The sequence below is a fragment of the Bos javanicus genome, chromosome 29 (assembly GCF_032452875.1).
Source record: "Bos javanicus breed banteng chromosome 29, ARS-OSU_banteng_1.0, whole genome shotgun sequence".
Taxonomy (NCBI): domain Eukaryota; kingdom Metazoa; phylum Chordata; class Mammalia; order Artiodactyla; family Bovidae; genus Bos; species Bos javanicus.
The window spans coordinates 22,694,219-22,718,566 of NC_083896.1; the positions used below are offsets into that span (position 1 = coordinate 22,694,219).

At 35.5% G+C, this 24,348-nt stretch overlaps 1 protein-coding gene across 1 annotated transcript in view; it reads right to left on the reverse strand.

Moving 5' to 3' along the window:
- Positions 1–1,349: 1,349 nt before the first annotated feature.
- The window catches only part of SLC17A6 (solute carrier family 17 member 6), a 41,421-nt gene continuing 18,422 nt past the window's right edge, over positions 1,350–24,348 (reverse strand). Inside the window, exons 5-13 of the mRNA XM_061406197.1 lie at positions 18,961–19,075; positions 17,652–17,739; positions 17,054–17,140; positions 13,279–13,421; positions 9,275–9,424; positions 5,541–5,673; positions 5,031–5,141; positions 4,273–4,400; positions 1,350–3,497 (exon numbers count right to left, since the gene is read on the reverse strand). Of these exons, the coding sequence (XP_061262181.1) occupies positions 3,162–3,497; positions 4,273–4,400; positions 5,031–5,141; positions 5,541–5,673; positions 9,275–9,424; positions 13,279–13,421; positions 17,054–17,140; positions 17,652–17,739; positions 18,961–19,075 (1,291 nt within the window). The 3' untranslated portion in view covers positions 1,350–3,161. The remainder of the gene's footprint in view (positions 3,498–4,272; positions 4,401–5,030; positions 5,142–5,540; positions 5,674–9,274; positions 9,425–13,278; positions 13,422–17,053; positions 17,141–17,651; positions 17,740–18,960; positions 19,076–24,348) is intronic.

The window sequence follows — 24,348 nt, forward strand, 5'->3', positions numbered from 1 at the left end:
ATATTAATACTGATATGTGGCCTTTCAACTTTACAAGCAGATGTGTGGATGGAATGAGAGAATGCATGGAAAGCCATTTTGCAAGTTGCAAAATACTAGATGCATAGAACAGTATAGATGGGGAAGGGCATTGGGATGAGGAGGAAAATGAAAGGGAAGATGACTTCACAGGTTTGAGATCAAAGTAAATGAGTGTAGCCCATGGTAACATTTAGAGGCATCATTAGAACAATTTTCTTATGGGAACTGAAAAAATTATATAGAGTGTTAGATTATGACATTTTCATTCCTGCCATCAAGTTGTATAAAGATGGCATGTGGGCCTCCTTAAAAATTAAACTAGGTCTCTGCCTGTTGTTTCATTATGTACAAGATTACAGGAAGAGAAAATACACTCCCTCACCTCCCACTCAGAGGTTATGTGAGTAGTGAATACAAGGTAGTGGTTGAACCAAAAAATATTCTTATTTAATTCCTTAAATAAAAACCTGCCTAAAAAAATAAAGGTAAAAGCATAACTAATCATAACAACTTCTTTCCAAATCCATAATATCCTCTGTGTCCTCTTGATCACGTCTGTTTCCTTGTTGACCTTCAGGGTCCTCATTTGTTAAATAAGAGGTATCAGCTAAGTCATCCCATAAGTCTCTTTAAATAGTAAGTTCTATGAGTCTCAGTTACCAATTTTATGTAATGATGATCATCCCCTCCTACATATCTGTAAAAATGATGGTCATCCCTTCCTACATATCTGTAAAAGAGGGAGTCAGAGCGAATGATCATCTTTCCAGTGACGCAGACATTCCTCTGGCTTCACTGAGAAACCTTGCTCCGCGTTTGCTGATTTGGCTGACACATTATACTAACATGTCATGATTCAATTTAACTTTGGGAAAGATATTTAAACTTTCTGAGCTTCGGTTCCTTCCTTTGTAACCTGGGAATAAAGAGTACCCAGTTTGGAGGGTCCTTGTGGCGTTACATAAAATACTCAACACAAAATGATTAAAGCAGTCCCAGCACAAGGTACATGCACAATGAAAATTCAGTAGTATCATTGACCCAACAAGTTTTGAGTTTTTTTCCTAATGTTTTAAAGCTTAGCACTAGTGATGAGAAACCAGGCATTGAAAGATAGAATTTGACTTAGAGACCTATTTCTTGATATAAAACTCTTTTTGCAGAATCACATCCCACACAATCTAAAGAATGCCATATACTTCCATTAAATCTCAAGTGGCTGAAAAGGCTAATTTTCCTGACCCTACATTTGACTTCATTGGGGTGTACGCAGGCTAAACTGTACAAAGTTAAGCTACAACAACAAAAAAAATGACCCCAAATTAATGTACTGTTTTTGTGCAAAAGGATAAATAGAGCATTTTATTAACACTTTTTTTTTTTTTTGCAGCAACAAAATGATAGTCCATATCTTTTCATTCAACACAGTAAAAGCGATGATCACATTACATCACTTTGAGACACAAAGCAAAAGATATTTTTATTATCTTAAGGTCAAGAATGGTTTGCGTTTTTAAAACAAACTTTATGTTTTATATTTGCAGTAGCAGGGCCTCCAGTCACTAGCACAATACAATGAGCAGATCAAATATCCAGAACAGACAAACACACCAATAATATTTTAAGTTGAATTGGGAAATGTATCATTGTCATTTTCAAACATCATAAAGAGGTCTGATGTTAACTTTTTAAAGGAAGAAAATCATTCCAACCACCCGAACAGCTACCAGAAGCAAAATGAAGATAAATATACAGACAGGAAATTTTATGCATTGCACTTATTGCTCGGTACACAAATGTTGCAATTTCTGTTGAGTTATATTAAGAAATGACAAGCAAAATGCCTCTGCCCCATCTAAAATTCTATGACTCTATGAAAGTAGAAATTGCAGTCCCCTAACCCAACATTAGGTGTATGCTATTTTTGGTTTCTTGTGAAGACCGTTTATTATGTATATGTGTATGGATATGTATAAGATATACAGATATATATAGATATAGTTTTAATATAATTTATTGTCCTATATATTTAAGACAAATATTTTAGTGGGAATTTAAATAATAAAATCATCTACTTATAATATCTCTATTAAGTTTACCTTTTCATATTATATATAGCTCTGTGGCACAAGTTTCATATATGTTTAATCAGTAAGGAACAAAGATACCTCTATCATGTCTATTTCTTTTGCTGTTAATATTGCATTTTAAGGGCTATATCTCCATAGTAAATTTCTTATTAGATTCTTTATGGTGTATGCATCTTTTTTTTTTTTCCTAATGCAAGTTACAACCAGTACAAAGTTGTAATAAAAAATACATTGAAGTCTATTTATTTTTAATATTTTTGCAAAAAAGTTATGTGATATGCTACATGAAAAGTCAGATTTTATTGAAGTGTGAAGTGTTTTATACTGTTAGGTAAATGAATGGAAGAACATGAAGCATACCCCTCACTCTACAACTTCCTTTTCACAGATAAAAGTGTTTGTGCCCAAGCATTTCATATAAAACACTGCAAGATATTCCTCTTGAGAATCAACAAAATAGTCTACATTGTGTAATAACAATAATTATTTAGTACACCTTGCTAGTTGCTAGCCCACAACATTCTTCTCTACATGAGAGATATCTCAACTCTATGATTTATACTCAATAAATGTTGCCAACACCCGATGCAGCCAACATGACAACTTCACCTTTTTTTAACAGGACTTCTGCACGATATCTTGCAATACGGTGTAACAAATACGTAAGTGCATTTTGCATGATCAAGTAGCTTTGGCTTCCTAACCTTTGTAGGATGGGATGTGCCAACTGTTTTAGTTGTGCTTTAGTAAGTGGTGATGAGTTTTAACTCATATGAATCTAATGAATAACTACTTACTTCTACAATTTTGACCAGTCAACCTTTAAATCACAAATGCAAGAATGGATGACTTGAATGGAAATGATGGAGTTTCACAACTTCTATACATTGCACTTGATGGTAACTTTATGAGTTTGTTTTGATTTCATTTTTACAACAAGACTTGCCTGGTTGATATGTGTACATGTTTACACCACATCTTGTAAAATTTTTGTGCAATCACAATTAATTTAATCACAAACACTAAAAATAAATCCAGCAATTAACTTTGTTATGAATAATCATCTCGGTCCTTATAGTTGTATGAGTTTTGTACTTCTTCTTGTACAAATTCCTCTTTCTTTTCCCAACCATTGGGCCAACCTCCATTGGCCTGTGTTGTGGCACCGTAAGACTTAGTGGTACCATAATTTATATAATTTTGAGTAATGTCCCCTGTTTCTTCATCGAGCTCATCTTCATGGATAAATCCACATTTCTCTTCACTTGTTTCCTCAGGGTCTGCCCAGGGCTGCTTCTCTCCTGAGGCAAATATTGCATAAAATATAACTCCACCATAGTGGACTAGGGCAGCGATCAGGAAGACATACTGCCACTCTTCACGTGACTGCGGTGACAAAAAGCGGCATTGTGAGAACAAACTCCCTGGGTTTGAAAAGCCTAACATCTTCTCTGAAAGTTCCACCATTAAGTGTTTCCTAAAATGCTATCTTCAGGGGAAATCCTTGTTCTGTGTCTAGTTAACAAACACTGTCAGTGAAATGTTCTATATTACTGTGACTCTCATTATTCAAAACTTTTTAGTCTAAAGTTCTGAAATAGAACTCCAAAGATGTCTATGGTCTGCTCATTTTTTAAATTTCATAATCTTTCTGTAAATTCCGTTGAGTTACTTAGTTTTTTCTTCCACTTCTTTTATTTCCTTTTAGTAAACCATAATTTAAAAGGTCTACCTATAAAGATAAATACTGATAACAATATTCTTGTCACCAGAGAAGCCCTAATTTAGAAACTCTACCTATAAAGACAAATACTGATAGCAATATTCGTCCATCAATTACTACAGAGAAGTCTAAATTGATGTTAACAAATAAAGCTGTGAAGATTTCCATTTGTCTGTTCAAATGAGCTAGGATGTTGTTGTTTTGCCACACCAGGGATACTAGAAGTATTAGAAGGTGTTGAAAGTATAACCTTTATCGGCTGGAGAAGCAGGCTCCCTCAGAGTTTGGAAAGAGATTTTCTTCTGAGCCTCAGTTATCTCCCCTACTCAGAGATGTGGTGACTGGACCACAAGCAGAATGCCACAGAGAACATACAGATGCTTTTCCTAATCATGAGAGAGAGTATTCTACAAATGAACATCTCTTGCTCTGTCTTACCTTATTCTTTGTCATTGCACCAACAATAATAGGGCAAACCATTCCTGACAATGTGCCAACACCATTCGAAATGCCCATTAAGATACTGGCATATCTTGGAGCAATATCCAAGTGGTTGACATTGAAGCCTGAAATACACACAGAAGGTGTGACTCAGAGAATCCCAAACCTTACAGAAGTAGGTGACTACAGAATTTTCTCCACCACCCTCACCAACCTCCTTAAAAGACACCAGGTTCATAGCATGTGCTTAACTATTTTTGATAATTTAGCTCAGAGATATAATGAGAATAGAAAGAGGTATGATTTGTTATCCAATACTTAACATGTGATATTTACTCCATAGAGAAGAGGAGATGCTCATTAAAAAAAAAAAAAAAGAGGGGATAATCAGGGGTAAGTAAGTAGTGAATAGTAACAAACACCAATGTGTTAGTCACTCAGTCATGTCCAAGTCTTTGCGACCCCATAGACGATAGCCCACCAGGCTGCTCTGTCCATGGGATTTTCCAGGCAAGAATACTGGATTGGGTTGCCATTTCCTTCTCCAGGGGATCTTCCCAACCCAGGGATCAAACCCAGGTCTCCTGCATTGCAGGCAGATGCTTTACCGTCTGAGCTACTTTCATCGTTGTTATTTTCTAGTGGAAATATGTTGAGTAAACTTTATCAACAGTCAAAATGTTAGAGGAAAGTAGAATATAAATTTCTTTAAAATCAGAATGTTACAAGTATATATTTTTTTAAAAGTATCTTACCAGAAATAGCAAATCCACTGAATCCCACGGCAAGTACCAAGAATGAGATTGCGACCCCTCTAGTGTGAGAATAACCAACAACCAGAAGCAGCGTGGCCTCCATGCCAAAACCTTCAGAAACAGACACATGAAAATACTTCAGAAATTTATGTCAATGTTTCCTGTGAGTCAAAACTATTAAAAATGATCACACTTATTTGACCTAGAAAAACACTTCAGGGATTCTATCTTCAAAATAATAATAACAGTCATTTATTCACAGAAGTTACTGAAGCCTTCTTTGTGTTTTAAGAAAAACAACAAAAACAACCTTAAGTTTCAATAGTGGGAAGGGTCAAGTCAGTTACGCAATTATCTAAAACTAGAAGTTATAAATATTTGAAGATGGGAGAATGATTCTGAATGAACATTAAAGGTACAAATTTAATAGCATATGTGATATGCATAAGAAAAGCTGAATCATGTCGATTTGAACTTTGTGAAGTAAAAACGTGTTCTTAGCATACTTACCACCACAATTCATGATCTTCCTTACTGTAGTAGTTGAAAGAATTTGTTTGCTTCTTAGAAAATCTGCAATCTGCCCTCCAATAGGTACAATAATTGTCATTACTAAGTGTGGCACAGCAGATAGCATGCCAACCTGATGAGAAACGAAAAGGAGAGGAATAAGCAATGTGGGCAATTTAATGGTCTTGTAAGCTCTTTATGGACAAAGGAAGGAAAGAGTACTGTCTGTAAATGACCACTTACTCATTCTCAGAGTAAGCAATAACTTCCAGAGAATAAATGAGAAAAGCTAAGCACATTTGCTTTGATTCTTGTTTCTCTTCTAGACGATAACACTTCTTTTCTGCTATGTGTCAGTAAATCTTGAGTTTCTGAGTAAACTATCCTGAATTTTATCACAGAATGATTCACATTTATGTGCCTATTTTATAGTCTTAAATATGTTTGTAGAAATTCATCATTAGCAACAGAGGAAAAGAGAAAGAGAGACAAAATCAGAGAGAAGAGAAGTACGTTTGACAAACCTTGAAGAGACTATTTTAAAATTTGTTTTTAATTCATAATAAAGATAAAACCTTAATTGCATGTTAAATATATCTTATGTTTAGTTTCTATAGATTAAGAGCTCAGAAAATACAGATCAATTCTCAGTTTTAGGCATTTTCCATGTCAAATAGCAATATTTGGTTACACTGTCACATAGCATACTTAGTTTCTGAACTAATTTCATACTAAATGGCCCAATTTAAAACCTAACCTGCCAGCATCAATTCAACATACATTTTTTTGATCAACAATTATGTGTAAAACACTGTCCTCTGGGCATCACAGAGGCAGAAATTGTGAATAAAATATATTTTAATTGTGTATTACCACACATATGGACTTAGTAAATTTCATACACATCAATATATAAGGAAGATTTTTACTAAGCATACTTTGAAGAACAATTCCTAGAAAATAGTAAATATTAGATAAATGTTCATTATTTGTATAGATGTGTCCTTCCAAACTAGATTACTGAAGGATTAAGAAAAGATTCTGTTTTATTTTACAATGCTGTATACTGTGGTATCACGACCATGGACTTGGAATGATTAATGACTAATTGAGATACTGCTGCTGCTGCTGCTGCCAAGTCGCTTCAGTTGTGTCCGACTCTGTGCGACCCCATGGACTGCAGCCTACCAGGCTTCTCTGTCCATGGGATTTTCCAGGCAAGAATACTGGAGTGGGTTGCCATTTCCTTCTCCAACTGAGATACTAAATGACTCTAAATAGCTTAAATATCCAAGCAATTTTATTCTTTCTTTCACTCCAGACAGAAACTTTTAATATTATTATCTTCATTGCAATGATGAAGAAACTATGACTTAAAAAGATTATGCCATTCTCAAGAGGTTGAGAAGATTTATATATGAGTATAGGCTGAGACTCTGTATGTGTGTGTGTGTGTGTGTGTGTGTATATACACATATGAAAAAGTCATTGCACTTGTGGTTTTATCTGTAGGATACTCAGTTTAACTAAGGTTGATTAAAACAATCCCCTGTATAAATACTTTAGTTCACTTAAATTTTCCTGCACTTTTGAAGCATGGTCTTTTTTTAAAGTTAATTTTTATTGGGGTATAGTTGCTTTACAATATTGTGTTACTGTATAGCACAGGGAACTCTACTTAATGCACTGTGGTGAAAACCGAGGACACAATTATTCAAGAACAGGACCAAAGTTATGTATTAATACTCTCTTGCGGAGCTTAGATTTAGGACCATGTCAGCCTGGATCCAAATCTCATATTTTATTGCCTCCATCATCTCCTTTTCACATACTTTAGATAAGTCAGTAATTTTTTTAAACCAGTATAATCAAAATCTTCAGGCCGATTTGTATGTGTAGAATTTATCAAAATTTTAATTAAAATATAATAAGTGAATTAATCAACATAGATGCTGATTACATTTAGGTTTTGCAGAATATCGTGCACTCAGGCACTTTCTGTTAATTGGAGCTAAGGGCCAGAATGACCACACAGTTTCATTAACATCAGTTGGTTCCCTCACTCTCCCCGATGAGACTAGACTTTATTAATAGCCTCTCAGTGTCATACTCGTCCTAGATTGTGAAAATGGACTCACACCTCCAGCAGCCTTTGTTGAGACGTATAACACTCTCAGAGCTCACGAAGGCTACCCTGCAATGTTTGATCAGCTCCAAAGAGAAGAGCCCTGTCTAAAGCAGTCATTCTTCTCAGGCATGGAGGAAGCAGTTTCCTTAGAAACAGGGATTACAAAAGAGCTCTTAGAATAGCTACTCCTAAACTCGGGTTTTCTTCAGTTTCAGGCCTCAGATAGTCATTCAAAGAGGCATAATATGAATAGCAAGCCCAGCTGGACTTATGTAATGACATGAAGAGAAATGGCAAGTCCATGGCCAAAGCAGACAAATGTATTCAGCAAAGCACTTGTCACTGAGATGGCATTGAGAAAATACTTGCTTCATGTTTAAATGAATTATGGTTTACCTGAATTTGAATGGCATAGTAAAGGGAATTGAAACATAAATTGAAGGATATGGGCTTAAACTTAATTCTGTCGCTTATTGTTAGCTTGGCCTTTGATAATTTAAATACTTTCCCTAGCTTCTGTTTCTCCATCATTTCAATAGAAATGATGATAGTTATTCAGTTGGTGGACAGGTTATTCATGAATATGAGAAGACCTTGTAAATTTCAATATATTGTAGTATTTTATGTTCATTTAATCCTTACAAGAATCTTAAAATGATTACATTTTCATACCTACAAATAAATGTAGCATTGAGCATGCTGTGCTGTAGCTGGAAATGTTTTATTTTTGTCTACACCACCAAGCTGTGAACACTTGAGGAACCACATTTTTATTTCTCAATATAACACATAAATCTTCACATATAAATGCTTGCCAAATGATTAAACTGGATAAATAAGATACAAGAATGTTTTCAGATATTTTTGCTATCCTCAAATCTTTTAGCCAGACAGATTTCTGAGGGTGTCGAAGCAGAGTTAGATTGATAATTATATAAATACAATTTCATTTAAATGAAATATTTTTTTGTTCACTGATGTATTGCCTTTGACCTGAAACTTAAAGGGAATTATACTTGTTTACAAGAAAAAAGGCTATGTTGTTGCCCGTCCCAACCAAGAGGTAAACTCTCTGAGGGCAAAGACTAGGTCTGTTTTGTTTATATCCCAGCAACAGTTTTTAGCAGGCATTTAAATGTAACAGGCACTCAGATGCCTAACTTAGTCTTTGTTTACTAGAATTAATTTGTTTTGTTTTGTTTTTTCATTTTATTTTTTAACTTTACAATATTGTGTTGGTTTTGCCATATATCAAAATGAATCCGCCACAGGTATACATGTGTTCCCCATCCTGAACCCTCCTCCCTCCTCCCTCCCCATACCACCCCTCTGGGTCGTCCCAGTGCACCAGCCCCAAGCATCCAGTATCGTGCATCGAACCTGGACTGGCGACTCGTTTCATATATGATATTATACATGTTTCAATGCCATTCTCCCAAATCATCCCACCCTCTCCCTCTCCCACAGAGTCCAAAAGACTGTTCTATTCATTTGTAATTCTAATTTTCAAGATAAAATTTAGGAGATAAAATATTGGCAAAGAAACTTAATAGTCACTAAAGTACAAAAGTAACGCTCTTTTTAAAGAAGGATAATTTTTACATACCTTGCTGATTTCAAATCCAAAGACTTCCTCAAAATATGCTGGCTGACTAATAAGCAATAAATAAAAAGTCCAGCTTCTGCAGAAGTTTGCAACAATTATTGCATAGACTGGCATAGATGTAAAAAATTTTCTCCATGGAGTCTTGAATTTCTGAAATTCCAAAAAAAGAGCCATTCGGATCATTTTAAATATTTCCTAACTTAAATGAGAATCATAGATACTTTTGCATTTTTAGGATGTGTATGCTGAAGCATGAGTAGGAGATAGGCAGGAGGTAGTGAGTTGTTAATTGCACCAGTCCAGTTAACCTTAGCGGCATAAATAATTGTTGGAAGAAGAAAAGAAGATATGGCTGTCCTGATTAAATTGTTTCAGTTTTAGAAATAGATAAGATTCTGTTTTCCTCAAAAAGTAATTCCAAATGCATAGATCCTAGTTTCCAAGATTTTTGTTTTGTTTTGGCAGTGATAGATCAGGCCTCAGCTGAAACTCACTGCCAAATCAATGACCTTGTTATCTGACATATTTTATATAAAATGTTGAAAATTCAACGCAGTTAGGAAAAGAAAAATAAGAAAAATGTGCAGTATTCTAGACCCCATCAAAAGTTAATAACAACATTACCTAACTACAAATTCTCTTGGTAGCCAGTGGATATCAGTATAAATTCTGTGACACTGGAGTGCAAGAGTCTTTAAAATTCACATGGTATACATCTGGGTTAAGCATTTGGCCACCCAGCACACCATAACTAGCTATTTAAGATATTCAAGACATTAAAAATTAACTTAAATATGATTAGCTTTGCTTATGACACTCATTAAAAAATTATACCTGGTATATTTAAAGATGCTGTGTATGCCCAAATACAAAGCAATTATCTTCCCTCAAGACTAACATTTTTTAGACCTTAAAAAATCTCTCATAGTTCCAAACACTTTCTCAATTCTTTATTTTGAACACAGAAATACTCTTTGGTGAAGGGGCAATAGCCTAATATAAATGTTTATCACTAGTTTTGGGATTTTTTTTAGTATTATTTATTTATTTAGGCTTTATTTATTTTAATACTATTTGTTTATTTAGGCTGTGTTGGGTCTTCATTGTTGTGCAGGCTTTTCTCTAGTTGTGACAAGTAGGGCTTACTCCCTAGTTGCAGTGCACGGGCTTCTCATTGAGACAGCTTCTCTTGGGGAGGAGGAGGAGCTTAGCTGCTCCCCAGCACGCAGGATCTTCCCGGATGAGGGATGGAATCCGTGTCTCCTGCACTGGAAGGTGAATTCTTTCCCTCTGAGCGACTAGGGAAGCCCTATCTTGGATTCTCAACCTAATAAGTTAGTAAAAGAGGTGGCAAACAGTTTTTTACAAGATTTAGTCATGATTGCTGGGTGTAGAGCCTCATAATTACTAGCAGTGGTTGTGAATCTAATCAAACTTTTTACAGATCACTTTAAAGTGATATAGTAGGAAGATACATTGTGGTGATCACAGGGAACAAATCAAAAAACAAAAACCTGTCCTAACAATAAATAGTGAGTATTTTTGCTTTAGGTAAAAGTTTCTAGTGACACCATCATAGATGGATTCAAAAAGTGCAAATTTAAAAGAATTTTTTCCTGACAAGTTCTAGAAAAATGGTGCCAGATGAATATACTTATTTCAAAGATAATAAAAATGACCAAATACAGGAATGTCTATTATAGCATTGTATTTTAATAAGTAATAACTTCAGAAGATTTTAAGAAGAAAATATTTTTCTTGCAGAGAAGGTGTTGTTTTCAATTTATATCAGGATCATCTTCATTAAGTACTTTTTCTTCAGGCCACAAAGCACTTCATCAAATGTATGAGAAAGTGTCTAGTCATCTCTCTTAAAAACTATTGGTGGCTGTAGGGGGACTTATGATATTTTGATAATATTCTATTTACTGAACTGGTTGTTTGCTTCATAGGTGTGTTTAGTTTGTAAAAATTCAGCAAGCTATTTGCTTATATTTGTACATTTTTCTGTTTGCATATTTAATCATTTTGTAGAGAAAATGAACAGATTTAAAAGACATAAGAATAAACTACAATATATGATCCTTAATTTGATCTAAACTTCACAAACAATGGCTACAAAAGACATGAATACTGATTAGATATTAGGATTGAACTGGGCATCTGAAATTTCAATATGATCTAGTATTGGATAATGTTAGAGAATTACTTTTAGTTGTGTTAGGTATGATGATAGTACTTAGATTATAAAGGAGAATATTATTTTTCTAGAGAAGCATGTATTTGTGGGTAAAGTATTATGACATCTCATTTACTTTAAAATTGCTCAACAAAAAGAAAAAGTGAAATAAATAAGGCAAGATGTTAAAAACTTTTGTTTCTATGCAGTGGATATATAGATATTCCTGTTACTTATTCTTTCTGTTATATGTTGAACTTGATCACAATAAAAAGTTCAAAATAACTAAAATACAAGTTCTATTCCCACTTGATCTCATTTTTAAATTTACTTCAGGAAAGTAAAAAAAAAAAAGAAAAATCAGTAAGAAGTAAAATACTGTGTTTGGAAAAATAGTAAAGTCTAAGAAATGGAGAGTTTGAGCTTACCTATACTGTTTTATCAATCTACCGATTACTCTCTTTTGAGTCATTTCCAGAAATTGGTTTTCACTTAGACTAAATTTCTTGCTGTTTTAAAAAATATATACCTCACTTCAACACCACACAATCTCTCAAGAACTGGTAAATAGAAGAAGCATATTTTATCAATGATGATATAAGCTAATCAGAGTATTTTGGACTAGAACAGGAAGCTAAGTATGAACCCGCCTCCACACCATCACTTGTTTCTTGAGTAGCTACCATCAGAAAAAAAATTATCAGTCTATTTACAGAAGAAAACAGGAAGGGGTGCCTTCTAATGCCAGACTATTTAGCTAATGGAACAACTACAATGTAAGATTTTTTTTTTAAAGAACCGGCTTAATTTTGAATGTTACCCAATATGGCATTTTCTTATTCATTAAAGACCAAGATGCCCTCAGCAACAATGAGTGACAGACCTTTTTTCCTAGAATGAGATGCCAAGGACAGGCCTTCCCTAACAAATGAAGCAGAGAATCAGAGCTGAAATCAAATACAACTGAAGTTGGGGGGAAGCATAATGCATAAGAGTCCTTGGTTATGCACAGTAACTTTCAACTCCTAGCATAAAGAAATTGAGTTGATTAGGTCCTGAATTACTGAGACTGTCTACAATATTTTTGCTTAAGGGTTTTATTTTATTTTTATAGCATCAGATGGGTATTCATTAGTTGCTATTTATGATGTATTAATATGTGTACTAAAATATTTGTATTACTGATATAGAACTGCATTTCTTTCTCTATCAGCAAATCCTGCCCAAGAAACTAAATTATAATCAGAAAAGCCTTTACAATATTATAACACTTTATCTTCAAATAAAATGGTAATATTTTATCAATAAAAGGGTTATGTTATATAAAGAATATTTTTCAGATTAGCTACCTATGGTTGGCATACTAATGTTTTAGTATTTACTAAATTATGTAGAAATACACATGTATAAAACTTAGATTTAGAATATTCAGTGAATAAAAATATCTCCTTTCATGACTGTGTTAGGTGATTTGACATTTCCTGTAATCTAAATTTAACAAATACTAGTTGAATTTTGTTTCAATTAGCTATGTTGAGCTATTTTAAAAAATTTACTGAAGTTTACAGCTCCAGTATTATAGCTATAATCCAGTTAAAATTTGAAGGTGCTTAAGAAAAGTTAAAGAAAAAAAGAAATCATAGATGGAAGAAGGAGCAATCATTTCTAAGTCAGGGAATACACATGGAGTTAAAAAAAAAAAAAGCAATCATGACTGATACTAAATTAGTTTTGCTGAATAAGGACACATAAAACAGTCTGCTTGGTCGAAGAGAGGTGAGATGGAGAACAAGAATAGGAATATACACCATAATAAAGTTCTTACTTCCATTGCACCTAAAAGATTTGCACTCTCTCCAATGCTTTCTTCTATGTACCTACGTTCTTCATCTGTAATAGTAGGATGCTTTGCAGGACTCTCGTAGGACACCAAAAGCCAAAACATGTACCAGATCATTCCAAAGCTTCCTGAAAGTAAGAGTTCAAAAGGAGGAAGTCAAGGAAAGGCATACTCACCTAACTATTTCCATTTAACAGTCAGTAGCTGGGATAAAATTACAGTAATCTTGTAACAGGATTATAAAATGTGAATTTGAGCTTATGCTTCTCCAAATGAACCTAGCCATCTCTACTTGTCTTTTATCACTAGACTTCATGCAATCTGAAGACTGGTGCTGTAATTTAATCTTTGTCACTGTTAAACAATGCTGAAACACAGGAAACTCACAATAAATATTGAATGGTATAGTTTGGAACATGTTCATACATTCAACAAATATTTACTGAACAGTTACTTTTCCAGGTACTCTGCTGAATGAGAGAAATATGATAAACAAGAAAACACTCCTGTCCTCAAAAAATTTCGCTGGAAGTAAATCCTTTTATTTGTGTCTGTCTTTAACATGGGTAGTGGTCTGCATTTCCAGGGGAAAGAAATACTTTTTCCCCTCTCCTGTTAGCATGTGCAGATCTAATAATGTGCGTGTGTTAGTCGCTCAGTCGTGTCCGACTCTTTGCAGCCCCATAGATGATAGCCCACTAGGCTCCTCTGTCCATGCAATTCCCAGCTCTAGTAAACAGACTATTAAATAAAATCCAAAAGAATATTCTTGGGCTTCTCTCATAGCTCAGTTGGTAAGGAATTGGCCTGCAATGCAGGAGACCCCAGTTCAGTTCCTGGGTTGGGAAGATTCCCTGGAGAAGGGATAGGCTACCCACTCCAGTATTGGTGGGCTTCCCTTGTGATTCAGCTGGTAAAGAATCCGCTGGCCATGTGGCAGACCTGGGTTTGATCCTTGGGTTGGGAAGATCCCCTGGAGAAGGGAAAGGCTACTCACTCCAGTATTCTGGCCTGGAGAAGTCCACGGACTAGTCCATGGGGTCGCAAAGAGTTGGACACAACTGAGCGACTTTCACTTTCAATTTTCTGAAGAATATTTTAGCCTGAATAGATACTGTACATGAAACATGAGCTTCTATAATTAATGTGGTAATATTTAACAGTTTATGTGACTGTATACCACAGCATATGCCTATTGATCATTGTTTGGACAGATGAAAGTTATAAATTCCAATATAATAACCATGCTACTGCAAGCTCTATTTCATCCCTTTATTCAGCACTTTCACCACTAAAATATGCCCTTATTGTGCAATATAAATCTGAAGCATCAATAACAGAAAAAAATCACATAATGTATCCTGATTCTCATCAACTGGTCATTTCATTTTTTCCTCATACTGTTGTATTTCTCCCTTGGGTAACAATCTAATCTCTGATCACTATAATACTATATATATATTTTTTTTTGGGGGGGTGGGGGGCTAGTCAGTCTCTAAGTGCTTCTTAATATCATAACTTCTGATGTACTGTGCCCTTTTAATTACTGAATATGATAGCAAACACAATTTGGAATCAGATGGTGTGTGACAGCTTGGTAGAGTGTAGTGGTTGTGGAATATGGTTCTCCCATATTCAAATTGCGGCTGTGTCACTCATTAGCTACATCTTCTAATCAGTAACTAAATCTCTGAAAATCTCTACTACCAAATGAGATAATTCATTTTTTAATAAGATTTTTGCAAACAGAAGTTAAATAAGGCAATACATAAAGAAACTAGCATAGTGGATGGCACAAGATAAGTACTCAATAAATGAGAACTCTTGTAATTGAGTAATAATTATAATTTCCACTAACTGAATACATCTGAAGTGCTAGACACTCAGCTAATTGCTGTATATGCGTTATCTTTTTAAAACTTAAGCTGCCATATGGGTCTTATCTCATTAATTAAAAAAAAAAAGAATAACATGTGGCTCAAAGACCAAGCTTTTGTCATATACAGCAAGTAAGCAAGTACTATTATTATGATATTTTCAGATTGTGCATGTGTGTTAAGTCACTTCAGTCATTGTATACGACTCTGCAATGCTATGGACTGTAGCCCACCAGGCTCCGCTGTCCATGGGATTCTCCAGGCAAGAATGCTGGAGTGGGTTGCCATGCCCTCCTGCAGAGGATCTTCCTGACTCAGGGATTGAATCGGCATCTCTAATGTCTCCTGCATTAACAGGCGGGTTCTTTACCACAGTGCCACCTGGGAAGCCATTCAATGATAAGTATGAAATGGGATATAGCTTGAAATAACAAGGTAGGTTTCTCTTGGGTCCTTTGTGGAAAATTCATATTCTTAAAGTCACATCACATCTTCAATTAAATAATGGACTAAGGCACAAATCAGAGAATTTAAGGGATGGCCATACCAACTTTCGGAGAAGGCAATGGCAACCCACTCCAGTGTTCTTGCCTGGAAAATCCCATGGGTGGAGGAGTCTGGTAGGCTGCAGTCCATGGGGTAGCGAAGAGACAGACATGACTGAGTGACTTCGCTTTCACTTTTCACTTTCATGCGTTGGAGAAGGAAATGGCAACCCACTCCAGTGTTCTTGCCTGGAGAATCCTAGGGATGGGGGAGCCTGGTGGGCTGCAGTTTACGGGGTCACACAGAGTCGAACATGACTGAAGCAACTTAGCAGCAGCAGCACACCAAATTTACTATATACCTTGTAAGTAAGTGCTTTAAATATCTTTGAATTATGGGCTTTAAAATAAAATCAAACAAAAGCTATGGATTAAAATCTGTTAAAAAAATTTCCCTAGAAAACAAAAATATGTTCAACTGCATATATAGCTCACCATTTAGGGTATTCATGAATCCAAAACCCAACCATGGCTTTTAAACCAGGATAAGATCCTCCACTATTTACATTCTATAAATATAAGAATTTGTTTTGATGAGAACATTTCAAAATGAAAATGGATCATAGCACATTTGGAAGCAGCCAAATTCTGTTCTGTTCTCCCACATGACTTCATTAATCTTTCATATTCTCCTGCCCATGTCCAAAACTGGTATTAATTAGTGACAACATCAGTTGGAATCCAGATCTCTTATCTTTCTTCTTTTCTCTTTATTAAAAAAGTGTATCTTAGCAAAAGACTATGGGATACTTTCAAGAAGTAAGATTCCATATTCTGGTTAGAAAGTGAATAGAAAGGGAGTTTGGACTTTGGGCTTCCTGTCATTTTTATTTCCACTTGGGGGCTTAATCTTCTTTAATCCTGGGGAAATGTGGACTAAACTGTACTGCCCCTGCAGCAACTGCTAATATTTCATCACAAGATCGAATGTTTGCATTAACACTAACATGGCCTTTAAGCTTCCTATCCCATTGAGTCTCAAGGAAATAGAATCAGGGAAATGACCAAGAAAGTAAGAATCAAAAAGAGAAGTTGGTGCTGCCTAGCTTCTTCCTTTTAATCAGCTTTGAATCAAGAGCTAAATTAAATTTTTCATAATCAAGGGCAACGCATACTGTACATTACAAAGTTTTCATCTGCAATGTGATTTCTTTTAAAAATAATAATATTACAGAGAAAATCGCAGATATAGAATATTGGCCTTGATCTTAGAGTATAAAGAAAAGAATCAATGAAAAAACAATAGTGAGTAAACACAGAAGTATATTCATTGATCTATCATACGGCTTTAGTTTATGCACATTTCTTTTAATTCTATTATACAGAAATGCAACATACCATAGACATAGAATACGGAAGACCAGCCAGTATACTGCACAAGAATGCCAGCTAAAGGCATTGCAATCACAGCTCCAGCATAGGAACCTAAAGTAGAAGAGAAAATGAGAGAAAAGTAAGTGAAATCAATAGAAACTCTTGACTTCATCTCATTTTCCTTGACTGGATCTTACAAACACATCCTTGCACACTTGGATGTATATGCACTCTCATCCACATACTTCAAACACATATCCAGGAGTACAAGACTACACAAGTGAATATAACCTACACACCCAAGTCAGAGATATAAAAGTAGTACAACTATAATAAAAAACAAATTCAAAAAACTATAATAAAAATAATTAATGAATATATTTGAAAATCCAGAAGAAATGAATAAACTCCCAGAAAAATACAAAATGTAAGAGGGAGTAGAAGATTTGAGTAGACTAGTAATAATTAAAGAAATTGAGATCGTGGGTCAAAAACCTTTCCTCATGTACACATACAGACACACCTCAAATGGTCTTACAGATGAGTTTTAGCAACTTTCAATTCTTACAAAAGTTGTTCCTAAGCTTTTATGCACATAACTGTATCTGCACATAATACTCACCACAAAAGGAGGTGGTTGCCAATCGACTCCTCTCTAAAGGGGGAGCCCATTTGCTCCATATCCCATGACATGCTGGGTAGGTGACACCCTGTGATGGAAAGAAATATATCAGCACTGTTTAGAATCTTGGATCATAGGAAAATAAGCACATTCACTTCTCTGATGTGATGCTGTTTTCTTAGAATGGGCACAGGGTCCCCAGTTGCCGTGTGAGGGCCTTTCTTTGCTGATTCCATAAAATTCCATTTTAAAAACTTTCAGCCCAGACCAGGTAAGACATGACCTCTTTTTAGTCACATGTTCAAATTATTCCCGCCCTTTAAGACTTCCTTCTAACCTCAGCTTTCTTCTGATTAAGGCTAAAGAAAAGATCCTCTATTATTCAGTTCATCTGCAATTCTGAACAATTTGAGAGACAATTTTGTAAAGAGTTAAACTTAGTGATTCCCAAATTAAAGGAATCTCTACAGAAGAAGGTGCAGTTTAGATCCTTGAAGGTTGTTATACTTCCTGAAATGCGTGTCTAAAACTTAAAATCTTTAAAATATTCTTTTTTGTATTGTTTTGATCCTATCATTTTTTCTTTCTTTTTGGAAAGACAAGAAACTGTTTTCAGTGCCTTGATACTTTATCTAACTTACCTACTCCCACCGTATTTCATGGAAAGAGAAAGGGCAATATGTATACCATTCTCAAGTTTTTAAATGATATTCCTTCAAAGACAACAGGTTGATGGAGCAAAAGTCAATCATTAGAGTTGATGCCCAAAGAATACATTCAATGAAATGTTTTTTTTTTTAGTGAAAATTCAGATCATGATGTAAAGCCAACAGAGACTTGTTAAAAAACTCTCCAAACATATTAATTCAGAGGATGGACTCAAAATTTTTATCACAGCACATTAACAAAACTGTCTGTTCTTTTTTTTTTTTTTTTTTTATGTTATTCACTAAACACTTCATCATCACTCAATTCCAGATAAGTGGGGATAAACAGTCACAGTGGTAGTCTGTCATCATTTAAACATATCTGGTTTATAACACAGAGGGCATTACACGTCAGTAGCTAAAGGATGAGGAGAAGGCAATGGCACCCCACTCCAGTACTCTTGCCTGGAAAATCCCATGGACGGAGGAGCCTGGTAGGCTACAGTCCATGGGGTCGCTAAGAGTCGGACACGACTGAGCGACTTCACTTTCACTAGACACAACCTAATACAATATATTTATTTGTAGGTCAAAACAAAGATAATCTTCTGATTCTTGTTAGCATGCCAACCTTAAAATGATGTCATCCTGTAGTTCCATACCTCAACAAGTCCCTGCAGTATCCTAACAAAGATGACACACCCATAATGCACTCTGGCTGCTGATGGGATTAGCATATTCAGGGTAGAGGTAAGAAGTATGGCAGCTCCGAAAACTCTGAAAAATAAAAGGAGTTAACAGGTCTACATTTCTCAGATCAAGTTAATTACAAGCAATTTCAAGACAGAATTTTTTTTTTTTCCTAAAAGAATAAGAATGTTCTGAACTGGATTGGCTAGCCATTGCAAATAGATATTGGACTATCTTGAATTGCTACATCATTTGAAGCACAAAACTCAGCATTCAGAAAACAAAGATCATGGCATCTGGTCCCATCACTTTATGGCAAATAGATGGGAAAACAATGGAAACAGTGACAAACTTTATTTTGGGGGCGGGGGGGGGGGGGTGCTCCAAAATCACTGCAGATGGTGATTGCAGCCATGAAATAAAAAGACATTTGCTCCTTGGATGAAAAGCTATGACCAACCTAGACAGCATACTAAAAAGTAGAGACATTACTTTGTCGACAAAAGTCCATCTAGTCAAAGCGATGGTTTTTCCAGTAATCATGTATGGATGTGAGAGTTGGACTATAAAGAAAGCTGAGTACTGAAGAATTGATGCTTTTGAACTGTGGTGTTGGAGAAGACTCTTGAGAGTCCCTTGGACTGCAAGGAGATCCAACCAGTCCATCCTAAAGGAAATCAGTCCTGAATATTCACTGGAAAGGCTGATGCTAAAGCTGAAACTCCAACACTTTGGCCACCTGATGCTGAAGCTGAAACTCCAACACTTTGGCCACCTGATGCTGAAGCTGAAACTCCAATACTTTGGCCACCTGATGCAAAGAATTGACTTCTTGGAAAAGACCCTGATGCTGGAAAAGATTGAAGGCAGGAGGAGAAGGGGACGACAGAGGATGAGATGGTTGGATGGCATCACCAACTCAATGGACATGAGTTTGAGCAAGCTCTGGGAGTTGGTGATGGACAGGGAAGCATGGTGTGCTGCAGTCCATGGGGTCACAAAGAGTCGGACACAACTGAGCAACTGAACTAAACTGAATAAATCTGTTTATACATAATTTTAGTCACTTTCTTCATAGATATAATTACAAATTTTAAATAGTTAATTAAGCACTGTATATGGTTTGAGTCTATATATCTACAATGTAAGCTGCTGAAGGGCAAGAGCTTGCTTTTCAGATACACTGTTGTATCCCTAATGCCTAGCACAGTGCCTGATACATAGGAGATACTCACTGAAGAGCTGCTAAAGAAATAGTAAGTGCCTAAATGAAGTTGTGTCTAGTGTGATACCTTGAAGTATGGAAATTATAACTCCATTCATAAAATTTTATGAAGGGAATCATATGTAAATGCTCCCCAGATCTAATGATCAGCTCCCATAGGATATATTTTTAAAATAGAAAAAATTAATACTTCATATATCTACCTCAGGTTTGTCTTTCTGTGTAGGTGGTTGAGTGGAGGGGTTTTAGATACCCCTCTTTTTGCATACATATAAACAATTCAAAATAGAATTGCTAACACCTTTATCCATCTACAAGTAAAAATTATATTCCATTATTAACAAAAAAATCTCTCATAATATAATACTAAGGAAGAAAAATATCCCCTTAACCAGGTAACTTTAGAAATTTCTCTTGCAGAGAAATCTGGGGACACATTGTCTCTAGTGGGCTAAGCTGTGTGTTCTCAGTAAATTTTTTCAAGGCAAACACTGAACCTTGAATTCAGTGAAAATTGGCTGCCTCATAGAAGTTCTCATTTTTCCAGGAGCATGTTTAAATGTAACTGTTAAAGACGGGAGTTTCCAAAAGAGCCTTGATCATGATTAATCTGCTACTGAAATTTGAGAAATGACTTTATGAAAGGATGAAGTAGATCAGCTTTTTTCTATGAATCTTAGACTGGGACACAAAACTTTTGTTTACTTGCTATAGCCTAATAATCCACCTGTTCTCAGTGGCTTCTCTTCACACAGGTAAACAGTCACTCAAGAGGTGAATATTCTCTTCTGTTCTTCCTGTGTGCTATTTCCTGAATAGGTATCTTTGGCTCTGAGTCAGAGTAACTTATTTCCTAAATGCTTGGCGCAAAATAGAAACTTTTTATTTCTAGAAATGATTATCCCCATTAAAATGCCCAGCGATATTAAACTTCTGCCGACTATGGATTTATTTTCCAGAAATTAAATGCAAAAATCCCATATCCTGTCTTTAAAATATAAAAACTCAAAATTGTTATTAAAATTGTTTAAAAATGTATTTTCATGCTTGATTATTTTCAGTTGACTTTTCACCTGTCTCAAGACTGAAATCCACATGCTCTTATGTGCAAACTCCAGAACATTTTGGAGGTTTCCTTTAGGGCTGAGAGGAACTAGATACAAGGGAGTGTATGAAGCAAGCTTCCTGGACCTAGTGGTAAATGGTACCCGTCCCAAAGGCCAATGTCTTTCCCGTTCTGGGAGTGTGAATGTTAAACCTGTGCAGAAAAGGTGAAAGCAGAGAGAGAAAATGACACAGGAGTTTTGGGCTTATGGGTAGGTTTCTGTATACTGGAAAACTACTGTTGTTTCTGTATATCCATCTTACTTTATTTCTTATGCTCAATAAAAATGAGACTGAGGCTATTTACAACATCAAGGATAAAGAGAGCCAGAGCTACATAATGCTAAAGGAGTTTCAAAAGTGTTTATATGAGTTATACATCCAACTACTCCATTCAGCTCTTTGGAAGAATTCCTTCAAATTGTTGTCCATGAACCAGATGCATTAGAATTCCCTGGAGTGTTTATTAAAAATGCAGACTTCTTACTCCAGACTTTCCAAAACAGAATGTGCTAAGAGTGAAGCCTGGAAATTGGTTGTAATAAGCAGTCCAGGTGATAATTTTGCATGTGCATCCTAAGGTTTGCAAATATATATATATATATAGTTTTTAAACAGGTTCATCTAATATGTGTCTTCTTTTCTAATACTTATTTTGAAAGAATGATGCATGACATTTATTTTATATCTTTCAATCATCAGTTTCTTTCTGCCTATTTGAAAACATTGCTATCTCTAGATAAACTGGAGAGAGATTAATTTTATCTTTTTTTAGTTTAGGGTTTCTCAGCCTCCACACTGTTGATATTTTGAGATGAACAAAATTCTTTATTGTGGGATGTAGTCCTGTGCATTGTATGATGATGTAAACAGCACGCCAACCTTTATGCACTAGATGCCCGTAGCACAACCAAAAATGTCCCCAGAAATCACAAACTATCCCTTGGGGGACAAAATCATCTGCCAGTAAAGCTGAATCAATCATGAACTATTTGTTACTCAATTCATATTGTAGTCAGAACTAAATTTAATAAGTGATTATTCAACTGGTAAGACATCATGCTTATACTTCACATACCAAAAATCTAGCAACACAATGACATGACATTATTAATACACCCATTTTCTAGATGAAGAAACTAAGCCTGAAGTAAGTGATATCACTTGCCCAAGTTGTTAAGCAGCTCTAAGTAGAGGAATCTTGTTTCAAATCTAGTCCATATAATTCCAAGGTCAGTGGGTTTTGTTGCTGGGATTTACATCTAATTGTGCACATAATATGTAGTCAGTAATGTGTTTCAGAATTAAAACTGAAAATTTAAATACTCATTTTTCACAAAGTTACTTGAAATCACACTATTCCTGAGATTAAAAATGTCAGTAGATTACTTTCAATGTTTACTTTCCATTCTTACCCTGAATAGTTGTTTCTAATTATATAATCTGTGACATTTCCAAATGCTTCCTAGTTTTAAGTTTCTTAATTTGTTTAGCCATCCTTTTTATTATTAGTGGTCATTGCATTATAAAAATGGATTGACTTTTTCCAACTACTTAAGAATATAATTCATAAAACATTTCAGAATCCAGTTTTTTCTAATTTTATGAAAATGATATCTAAATCAATATCCAAGTAATTAAAATAATGATCATAGAAATTCTTGGCCAATATGGAAGGTCTTTACATTTTTCTTAATGTACTACAGATAGTCAAAATTGAAACAGCCACTTCATTCAACATTGATTTATGCTTTCACACTCCAAACCTCTATGAGACTATATTTAGGGTACTATGTTGAGGAGGAAACGGGAGCCAAATTTACAGAGCACTTGCTATACTCTCTCCACCTACATTAATTCATTTAATCCTCACAACAACTCTGAGTTACACTTTCATTTTACAAATCAGAGACTAGAGACAGACTGTGTAAGAGACAAAAAGCAAGCAATAGACCTGATATCTGAATTCCAAACTCTCTGACATGGAAATCTGTAAATCTCTGCTCTTTTATCTACAAGATGCAACTTGTTGTTATTGCTGTTTAGTGGCTAAATCATGTCTGACTCTGTGACCCCATGGCCTGCAGCCCACCCGGCTCCTCTGTCCTTGAGATTTCCCAGGCAAGAATACTGGCGTGCATTACCATTTCCTTCTCCAGGGGAATCTTCCCAACCCAAGGATCAAATCTGCATCTCCTGCATTGGCAGGTAGATTCTTTACTGCTGACCCACCAGGGGAGCCCACGTGATGCAACTAGGCACCTAGAAAAAGACAAGGATGCTCTATGTGTAGTAGAAGAGCAAAAGAAAGACAACTAGCCAAAAACAACATACACTAAAGGCCATAACCAGAGTGCAAATGGAAAGCAAAGGAGGGAAAAGTCCATTCCAGCTGGCGTGACAAGGAAACAAGTCCTTCAGGAGGAACCTTTAAAGTTGGGCTTTGGAAGATTAGTATGAAAAAGGATGAAGAAATTCCAAAGAGGAAATGAATCAGCAAAGTTTCAAAACATGGAAGAGATTGCATTACATATCCGAAACAAAGGCAGAATTGAAAACGGCTGAACACAGTGATACCCATGAGTAGGAGAACATCAGGAGTGAGATGAACGGGGAAATTGTAAGGAGGGTTTAAGCAGGTGTAGATACAACAGGGAAGGCAAGAGAAGAAATCATAAGTCCATGGCATCTTGGAGATGATAGCGTTTAGGGTGACCCCAGAGGGAATGCAATTATGCCCCTAAAGTTAAGTAAACATGAAAAGCTTACTGAAATTGAGGGGGTAGGAAGTGATGAAGTCAGGGAGTCAGAAGGTGAGAAGCATACATGTAAGTTCAGATAAGAGGAAGGCTTGCAGGGGAGTAAAGCGGTCAAAGTCACTAAAGTGGGAGAGGGAAAAAAGATGAAATCAATATTGTACAGAAATTTTGATAAGATTCTAGCTCTGTTGGTTAATAACTACGTGACTGGAAAGCTACTTAACCTCATTTGGCTTCTGATTTCTTGTCTATAAAAAGGAATGCAATGGTCT